This window comes from Callorhinchus milii, unplaced genomic scaffold (assembly GCF_018977255.1).
Source record: "Callorhinchus milii isolate IMCB2004 unplaced genomic scaffold, IMCB_Cmil_1.0 Scaffold1265, whole genome shotgun sequence".
Classification (NCBI taxonomy): domain Eukaryota; kingdom Metazoa; phylum Chordata; class Chondrichthyes; order Chimaeriformes; family Callorhinchidae; genus Callorhinchus; species Callorhinchus milii.
This window is the reverse complement of record NW_024706006.1, coordinates 6,452-17,372: the sequence shown is the minus strand read 5'-3', so window position 1 is coordinate 17,372 and position 10,921 is coordinate 6,452. Positions and strand designations below refer to the sequence as shown.

General features: G+C 40.9%; 1 gene segment (V, D, J or C); it reads right to left on the bottom strand.

Moving 5' to 3' along the window:
* Positions 1–797: 797 nt before the first annotated feature.
* LOC103174228 lies at positions 798–1,397 on the bottom strand. The segment is given in 2 exon segments: positions 798–1,177; positions 1,293–1,397. Coding segments are annotated over 2 exon segments (426 nt in total).
* Positions 1,398–10,921: the final 9,524 nt, after the last annotated feature.

The following is a 10,921-nucleotide window of genomic DNA, read 5'->3' as shown; positions in this document are numbered from 1 at the left end:
AGTGATACACAACATGACAAAAACTCCTGCACAAGACTGACTAACAAACATTGACTTGGAATTTGAGATAAGAACTGGATCTCAGTTCATATTCTCTCGTGAGGCCCCGTGTGATGTTTAAGTCAAAATAAATTCGTATGTTCATCAGAGAATTTGGATTCTTGTTAAAGCAGCTCAGCAGAACTCATTCTTGTTTAATATCGTCCTGTAATATAAATTAACCTTAATTAATTTGTTAAACACCAGGTTATTTCCGAGAATGACCCACGTTCAGTAACACTAATATGGGAGCTGTGGATATTGTAGTGATGACAGGGATTATCATTTTTTCTCTCTGGGGTTTTTGTATGAGGAGGTAACTGTATTCAGCATTGTGACCCACTGAACACACAGTGATACAGTCCCATACAAATACTGATCCCTCAATGTCTGCTCCACACTGACAGCCAAAATTCACTTGAAGGGACTATTCTCCTCTGACATGACACAGAGGATACAGAGTAGTATTTTGATATCCACAGAAACAGAAAGCAATTATTTCCAACACCTTGTAACAAAATGATGTTTGTGAACCGTAACATAGTCAGTCTCCAATCGCAATCCTTCCCGCCTCAACAGCACAGTGTCACTGACCATCTGAAATCACAGAATATTGTAGCACAAATACGTAGTTCGTTCACCCCAATCCAACCACGATTCACTGTGTGGGGTCAGTCTGAGAATAAATCCATCTTCAGCTTTTCGTTTAAACTTGGCTACAGATACAGCATTGACCGCATGGATGTCCGTCAGTCAGTTTAGATTGGGAGGGGCTGCTTTCCTCCCCTTGAGTATTTGTAGGAGTTCAGCCCAGTTCCCTCGCACTGTGAGTCCGCTGCACAGTAGTAGGTCGCGGTGTCCTCCACTCTCGGGCTTTTGATGATCAGATCGAAGATGCGATTGGAATTCTCTCTGACGACAGTGACGCGGTTTCCAAAACCGGACTCGAAACTGTTGCTGGAGTAGGTGTCAGAAGTGAGGAGCTTCTCCCGCTGCTTCCCGGGAAGCTGCCGGTACCAGAACATACAGTAGTAATAGTAGCTGCTAAATCCGCTGCTTCTGCAGGTCAGTCTCAGGGCCTGGCCGGTTTTCCCGGTGAGAGTCGGCGGCTGTGTCATCACCACAGCGGCCTGGACACCTGTAAGGAATAAAGGACCGAAGGTGAATGATGGTGAAATCTCCTGCCTCTCTGACACTGCAGAGAGAATAACACCGACAGAGGAACAGAGATCAGTCAGAATAAAAGCACTTACAGGAGAAGACCGCCAGCAGCAGACTGAGAGAAATCAGGGACCTCATGTTTCTGGGCACTTTTCAGAACTGAAACTTGTGCCGAATAACCGAGGGCCAGAGAGCAGCCGGACAGATGGCCTCAGTCCCCAGTGACCACTATTTAACACGGGCCACTGGAGCAGGGGTTTGAGAATCGACCAATAGCTCCAGGACTGAGTGGAGTCACGTGTCACATTCCTTCGGACCTGCACTGATCAATAATCAATAATCAATAATATTAACTGTATATTCTGCATTTACAGCAAATTAATGTTAATATATGTCTCAATCGTATTATAAATAGCGCTGACTATGAATTACCGTCAATTGCTTCATTCCATGTATTTGTCAGAGTGTTTGTTTTGGGGTCAATTCAAACCATATCTGCGGAAACACTATTTCAGAGAGTTAGTAATAAGTCTTTGGAACAGGCTCCCTGAGATGATGGTTTAAGAAGAAATTATTCATTATTTTAAAAGCAAATTAGGTATTACTTTTCGGAAATAATATCAGGGAACTTAGTATTTTATTTGGAATATCACAGGTGCATTATGTGTAATATGTTCTTATTGTAACAAATATGATCATTATTCATGAAGTATTATTATAATTCTTGCGAATCATACAGTGCCTTCTTCGGTAATTAAAAGGGAGCAAAGTGTTTTAAAGAATATATTGCACAGTGAAGTGAATGTGCCTTCATGGCCGAACATTTATATTGTATCATCTGTTGGAGGGATCTAGAACAAGAGGCATAATCTGAAATATCAGCAAATTCATTTAGGAGTGAAAAGCAAAACAAAAACAAGTCGTGGTGATCTGGAAATCGCTCTTTCAAATATCTGTGGACGTTGGATCCGGTCATATTTTTTAAGATTGAGATGGAAAGTATTTGATAGTTGATTGTATTAAGGGATCAGTGGCAACGGCGGTTATTTTGACTTGAGGTAAAGATCGGCTATGATCTTAAAAAATGCCACTGTATTTTTTCTTACTCATACTATTTCTCTCTTTTGTCCTACAATAATAATAATGATAATCCTTGCGTTTGATGTAGCGCTTTTCTCCTCTTCTAGACGTCTGTAAGCGCTTTAGGGAATTTGTTATAAAGTGAATTGACGTTCATCTGTGGGCGAAATAATTTAGTAGAAGCCTCCTTTACAAATCTGCTTGAGAAGAGGCATCTTTTGGTTTCTCCAAACAATATTTATCTTTAGTCTCATGGACAACTTGTGCAAATTCAGCTTTATTCACACTTCGAATAGTATTCCTTAATTTCTTTTTTCCCTATACTTACTGAAATCAAAACATCGATTGGTGATGAAATAATGTAATGAAGTGTGAATTATGTTATGCCTTGACTCATGCGTTCAAACCAGTCCTGAAACCATCACTTGATTGCGAAGCCGAATGATGATAGCTGCTGGTGGAATCGGAGCGCAGTGAAATGCAGGGACAGTCACACTTCTTCGGCACAAAGGAAGAAGAAATTGGAGTAGAAAACTGACACGAAAAATGTGATGTGAAGTATCAATTAGAAGTGATATCAGTGGTGAACTTCTCCTGCTCAAGTATCTTTAATCCACAAACCTGTTTAACAAAGAAAGTAGGAACCCGGTTCTGCTTTGATGAGCAATTCACTATTCTTGGGTTGTTAATCTCTCAAAAAAATATGAAAAAATTGGTCAGTGAACTCATAATTGTTTGTTGGCCATTACAAAGTGCACTTGGCTGCTACGTTTCGGGAACAAAATACACAGTCAATTAAAGTCACAGTGTTTTCCGCCAAGCAATTTGAGATGTCTCGACGTCATGATATGCTATTGCTTCAATTATTATTATTGGATTATTAACTTGTGAATCCTGGCAGCTGACAGTGACTGCGAGCAGATTGTAATAGGGATTCTGATCACACACTGTGTCTTGTGATGATGTTCCAATCACCTCATGGATTGTTACCCAGTAAATTGAAAAAAAATTCCTTTTACAAGTGGTGTCACAGATTATTTAAAGTCCACTTAACTCTGGAGAGAGGACTCGGTTTGATTACAGAGAGAAACCGTCATCGCTGTGATTTCAGATCCCAACATGAACCCACCACCTTGTCTGGGAGTAATGTGACGGTCTCGGCCTCTTTGCTGATCGAGGAAATTGCGCTAATTTGGTTTGCAATTCTCTCTGGTCCAGTGTTCCCTCACACAGGCAATCTCTGATCAGCACAGAAGTCCCAGCTTTAGAACTGATCAAAGCGCAAAGACTCTGGATTCCTGAAGCTCAGTGGTTGGAGCACTTGCCTCACAAACGAGAGGAACAAGGTTGGATTCCCGAGCAGAGCAAAATATTCGGCAAGATTTTTAACGCTCTTGATCTTCTTTACCGAACAGTAAGTCGGATCTCTTTTGAAAGTGAATTGGCCTCTTCCTTTTACTGGGATAATAATCCCTTCAAATGAAAATAATAATGCACTGAATTTGGACGAACTGACTGGATAGACAGCAACTTCTATCTTACAGCAAACTTATCAAAGCACAACACACATTCTCACTCGACAGATATATATATATAGAACATATATCACTGTAACGGCTCACAAACAATGTAGCAGAAAAGGATTCCACGAGCGACTGATTGACAAAATCTTCCTGCATTGAAGGAACGTGAAGTATAATATAATTTAAAGTTATATAATAATCTTTGGATTTGATACAGCACCTTATTGCATCTTTGAAGCGTCTCAAAAGGCAACACAGAATATACTGAAAAAGTGTACAGTAAATATTGTGGGCAAAAAACGGCAGGCAATTGCGTTATTTTTTATCATTTTTATTTATGATTTTTATTCAAGACACTTATTTTAATGACATTTGTATTTGCTAACTGTGAGTACAATCCTGGCGGTCTCAGTGCCTCGGTGGTTTGTCGGAGAAGAAAGAGTAACATTTGACAAAATTTGGAATCGGCCAAATATAATAATCATTTGAAAAGAATAACAATTTAGTGCATTCGAAAAAGCTCATTGAATTTTTTTTTTGCATTGATGCGTTTCTTTTTATTGATAGTGTTTTCCGCTCAGTAGTTGTTAATGTTTCCTATTGTATCTGTGGAATCGCCAAGGCCGCTGGACCTGCACTGGCTTTTGTGGTAATTCTGACTGCATTTCTCCGCTTTGCCTCCATGTAACTTCATGTCCTGACTTACAGATTATCATTTATTCCCTTTTCCCATCGTCCAAAATTGACTGTGTATGTGACCTCCCAAAGCTGTTCATTCCAAAGAATGTGTGTTTACCGACAGTCTCATTGTGAACATCAAAGTGTCAGTGCATCTGAAAATGATCTGTGTTAACAGTATATAGTATATACATGTAATATACTTATATCACAGGGTATAATGTAACAGGGATATACTGGCTCATTATCCTGAGTATAATAGTGTATCCTCTTTCACTAAGCTTGTGATGTGGACTTTCATTCCCTGGAGTGTTAAGCCGGTGTCAACACATCTGAATTTTCTGCCGTATTCCTACATATAATATGAATAAAATTAGCATCTAATACAAATGCAGTCAAGTTCTCAGTCTCGTTATATTGCTATGTTGGTTTGAGCTTCATTGTGTCACTTGCAATTCAAGACTGCGAGTTTAAAGTAAATGTTTGTTTGTAGATGTTTTAGAACAGATAACTTTCAAGCACAATTTATCAGCAAAATCCTGCAGAAGTTATTGCTTTTTACGTGTGAAGTATTTTTGCTGAGCGCACTCAGGAAAGACGCTTCGCACAGGAGGAGTCAGGCGGCCTTCAGGTGGAACGAAACTCAGAGCACAATTGTCAGGAAGCAGCTGTGATGGTGTACAGTCAGTCAGTGATCAGCTGTTTGGTCAGCTGAAACTGTCTGGTCATCTCAGACTGCCTGGTCATCCCAAACTGTCTGGTCATCTCAAACTGTCTGGTCATCTTAAACTGTCTGTTTATCTCAAACTGTCTGATTATCTCAAACTGTCGGACGAAATAATAAGAGTAAGAATAAAAAGTAACATTAATACGTAAAAATGTTTCTACTTGACCCAACTTCTTACACGTCTCAAACTTCTTCACAGGTTTACTTTGAAACACAGTGAAGTCTCTTTCATATCAGCTTCTCTCAAGGATTCGCCTTACTCATCTTTGCGATTTGCTGTAGTCTTGGCGACCACGACTCTCCATTTAGTGACTGACAACCATTTGATTGATATCGCAACTGCTCTATCTGCCCCACGTTGGCTCTTTGGAAATCACAGGCCTTCTGTCGCTTGCTTTATGCTTTATTGAACAGTGGATAAAAATGTTTGTCTTATTATCCTGTGATGTGATTCCCAAACCTGCTGACATTCAAAAATATTATGTAAAGTCGCTAGAATTTCACGTCTTACATTTTTGCAGCCTGGAGCAGAATCATTCTGCATCTGCGGATATACCTGCGTTCAGAGTCCAGATCACAGCAGCGTGGAGGTGGATGTCCCACCGACTCAAGTGGCCTTCAAGAACCTGTGATTCTCCTCGATGTCTTCGCTAACGTTTAGTTGCTTTGAGGCAGCCAACTAAACTCAAGCTACGTTATCTTGTTATAGTATAATGCAATAAGATAATCTCGAATTCCACTACTAAGCATATCTCTGGGTGCTTAATCATAATAATAATAAACCTTCTTTTCATGCAAAGCATTTAATGTGGTGGAATGACAATGGATTTTGGAGGCGACTGCAGCAGACGCATCAATGTCCTTCAAGCAGTCATTAAGCAAATTATCAATTCTATCTCGATATTTTTGTTGGTAGAAACGCCCTTCCCCTTTCCAGCAATTTCACGTTAGCATTAATGGTCAACAGAAAAAGGAGACTGAATCGCTATTTTTCATCTGAACCAAGTGAACACCAGCACCAACAATGCAGCAGAAACCAATCACTGCTTTACTGTGTCAATTTAAACGGTATTATATCTGGTCGTCTCTGGCCCATACCCAGGGAAACACTGAGCCGCCCATCATATGTCAGCACACACCAGAAGTCATATCACATCACTCAGCCTGCAGCATAGTCCAGTACACAGCCCTCAGCATAGTTCACCATACAACACCAATCATATCACATCATACAGCCTCCAGCGTAGCCCAGGACACAGCCATCAGCATAGCCAAGCTCATAGGCTGCAGCAAAAATCCAGCATACAGCAAGAATCACTTAACATCACACAGTCCCCAGCGTAGCCCAGCTCACAGCCACCAACACAGCCCAGCTCACAGCCTGTAGCATAGCCCAGCACACAGCCTGCAGCAAAACCCAGCATAAAGCAAGACTCATTTCACATCACTCAGCCACTAGCATAGCCCAGCTCACAGCCTGCAGCAAAACCCAGCATACAGCAAGAATCATTTCACATCATACAGCCTCCAGCATAGCTCAAGACACAGCCATCAGCATAGCCCAGCTCACAGCCTGCAGCAAAACCCAGCATAAAGCAAGACTCATTTCACATTACACAGCCCCTAGCATAGCCCAGCTCACTGCCTGTAGCATAGCTCAGGAAACAACAACAAGCACAGCCAAGCTCACAGCCTGCAACATATCCCAGCACACAACACAAATAATTTCACATCACACAGCCCAGAGCATAGCCCAGCTCGCAGCCACCAACATAGCCCAGCTCAAAGGCTCCATCCAGCATGAGACACCCAGCACAGCCCAGACTACAGATCGCAATTTAGCCTCGCGTACAGCCCCCATCATGTGCACAATAACACGCAGTTTCCTCGTGGCCCTCGGGTAGGGTGACAGTATCATATGTTCCAAAGGCGGGGAGGCGTACAAAATACTGAGCTGACGACAGTTCCTGCTTCTGTCAGACCAGGATAAGGTTTTGCATCAATGGTTGTGTTTCCTTAACCAACGGGTGTCTTTGACAATCGTAATGTTCTTCTTTATTTTCTTGCTGATTGAACGTAGTATAGATTTACCTCAAAGATTCACCGGCTCACTTTACCTCACCCCTTAACCCAGTGGCCCCTCACTTCAAACACTCAAACCCTCACTCACATTCACACAACATCAGACACAAACACCCTCAGGTACACACATAGGCCTCACACTCTCCTCAAACACACACCCTCGCACACGCACACTCATGCACAAACATTCGCACACAAAGTCTCACACGTACACACTAACACACACTGTAAAACATAATCCTCTCTCTCTCCCACAACATCATGCAATCCCTCACATTCCCCTACACTACGAAACACACTTCACACACACAGTGTCAGGCACACACACCGTCGCTCACACACTTCGCAAGACATACTCTGCAAGGATTATTATTATATTTTTATACGCTCACACACAAAAGTCTCAAGCACACACTCGCATACCCTCTCTCACGCACCCTCACCACCAACTTAGTGCAATTAATCCACACGGACTTGGAACATTCTTCAACTAATAAGAAATAAAAACGTTGTCATTTGAATTATCAAAAAATATAACATGCAGGTCAATAATGTACACAAATGTCAGTGTGATAGGTTTCCGCATGGATACCATAACAAGTTGCTAAAAATAACTAATTTACGTAAGTTGCACCGCTCAGGGAGAGTACATGTTTGCCACATGGCTGAATCTCGTTCAACATCATGTAATAAATCTTCTAAGTCAAGCGTTCACGTTGGTATAAATCAGGCTGTGTTTTTTGCTCTTGAATCTCATATAGTTATTCTAATCTCCTGTCTATACGGAGACGAGGTACCATCGGTTCTCTGTCGAGATGACAATTGCGCCAATACACAGGATACAAAACATTTACTATCCGGTTCTCGCTGCCTTTGGAGTTCCTGGCAAGTTGTTTAACTGAATCTTTAGTTACTAGTTTGCAGTAAAGTTTGCAGCCTGACTCAGCTGGTAGCAATTCCTCCTCTGAATCAGAAAGATGTGGTTTGCAGACCCCGACCCATTGATTCTTGCTGTAGGAGCCGCGATGTGTATACGTATTTAACAAGTAAAGTCCTACTTGATCCTTCAGATATCAAAGATCCTGTGGCACAGTTTAAAAAAAGGGGGATTTGTTTGAGGGTTGATAGGCAACACCTAATTGCAAAAAACACTTCGCGGTATGCTTGATAATTTACTTTATATCTGTTTGTCTGTTTTTAATTGCCGCGTTTGCCAACAAATATATATATATATATTAATGGATTCCTATCGCTCGGTGGTAAGAACAATAACATCGCAAGCGAGAGACCTGGGTTCAATTCCCGGGAGTGCGAAATGTTGCGAAATGACGATAGTAATCCGTACAAAAAATAAGTCATCAATCCAAGTGTGTCTGTGAGACATTTTTGTATGGAATTGGCTGCCTCGATTCGTCCACAAATGTACAGTCAATTCATTTTACGAAAATAATAATATTCCTCACATTTGATATTGCACTTTGTAGGTATTCCATACACCGCAAAGCGCTGCTGAGGATACAGTGCACAGTAAATTGTCTTTATAGTGACAGGTTAAACCCGGCAGCCAATTTCGCGTTGCAGTCCACCACAAACAAACATGGATTGTGTGGCCAGATTTTTTTTTAATGATTATTGTCCTCGAAAAAGCGTTCTACCAATTAACTAACCACCGGGTTAATGCTTACAGTTCGGTAAATGGATATACTATGTGAAGCGTTTTGATATGTTCATTAGAAGTGAAAAGTGTCATATCAAATGCAAGGAAATTCCTATTATTATTATTAAATGTTGCATAGAGGGAATGAGAGAAAATGATCGGAAAATCGCAACTGGTATTATTATTTTAAACTATGTGTTTAGCCAATGATTATCCATACTTTTCACATATTTGTTAGTGTTCTTCGCTCTTAGTTAGAAGTTTGCGGGTTGAAGACCACAACAATTCATTGAGCTGAGGGTCCGAACCATGATAGTCCAAGCTGTGGTGTGTTCTGGCAATTTAGCCACAATTTTATATTGTAAAACTGTGCGCGTTTGGCTGCCCCATTTCGCCTACAAAATATACAGTTAATTTATTTTTCAGGTTATTTTGTGAACCGCTTTGAGACTCAACAACGAAACGTTAAAGCGTTGTATCGAATGCAAGCATTTTTATTAATTATTATTAATAATTTTACTATTAATGAGGGCCGGATGACAGCCACATAAGGGACAGTTTTATGGTTGTCTTCCAGAAACATAACCTATAAGAATTATATAGAAATCCGATGTTTAAAAGTGTCTACCTTTATTTGATATGCAATTCCAACTTGAGATAGGCAGCAAAACATATCCAAATTGTCAAAAATAATACCTACAGCGATGAGAAATCTGTACTGTCATTTTCTCTGTCTCTCTCTCTCTCTCTCTCTCTCTCCTCTCTCTGTCCGTCTGTGTCTGATCTTTGTCTCTGTGTGTGTGTATGTCTGTATCTGGTTGTCTGTCTGTGTCGACTGCTTTCGATTTCTTGATACTTAATTAATTGTCGCGACTTATTAAGTAAATGCAAGTTGTTGTACTGTGGTGATGGGCATTTATCTGTCTCTCTCTCTCCAGCAAACCTGGTGTCGATTGTAATCCTGTCTCGTGGGCGGTGCGGACTCTCCAAATGTATCAGTCACTATCTGGTGGCCATGTCCACAGCAGATCTGTTCGTGATTATCACATCAGTGGTTTTCTATCGAGTAATTCTTCCTCATTTCCCAAATTCATTCCTGTCCATCACACCTGTTTGTGGGCTCCTTATGGTCCTGTCTGGCTCAACATCGTCAATCTCTGTCTGGTTAACTGTGGCTTTCACCTTTGATCGATATGTGGCCATTTGTTGCCAAAATCTGAAAGCAAAATATTGTTCAGAAAAAACTTCTGCTACAGTTATAGCGGTATTGAGTGCGCTGTGCGTTGTGATAAACATTCCCTGGGGTTTTATAGTTGAACCAATGTACATAATTAACGATATACCGTGGGGTTGCGAACCTAAAGCAAGCTATTTAATTTCTCCAACATGGGTAGCGTTTGACACAATTAACTATATTTCAACACCAATTCTCCCATTCGTTTTGATTTTGTTGCTCAACGCCCTGACTGTCAGGCACATACTGGTGGCCAGTGGAGCCCGCAAAAGATTGCGGGGACACGGCAATAGGGACAAGAAACGACGTGCGACTGACAGTGATTCGGAGATGAAGAACCGAAAAAAATCCATCGTTTTACTCTTTGCTGTTTCCACCACTTTTATATTATTATGGATGACGTATGTTATTTATTTCTTTTTTTGGAGGATTTCTAAAATATATTCCTTCACAAATCCATTGTTTATCACATTGCACACTGGTTACATGCTGCAGCTTTTGAGTTCCTGCACAAATACATGCATTTACGTGGTTACGCAGACGAAATTCAGGGAGGAGCTCAGCAAATTGGTAACTTTTCCATTCTTCCTAATTATTAAATTATTAGATTAGCAAAAGTTGTTTGCGGCTTTGATAACCTGTTGGATGTATAGAAATCTAGAAAGTGTCTGTCGACAGGTTAGGGTCAGAGGAAGAGGAAAGCTCCCTCCAAACTGAGCAACAAAACTCACAGGTCACGG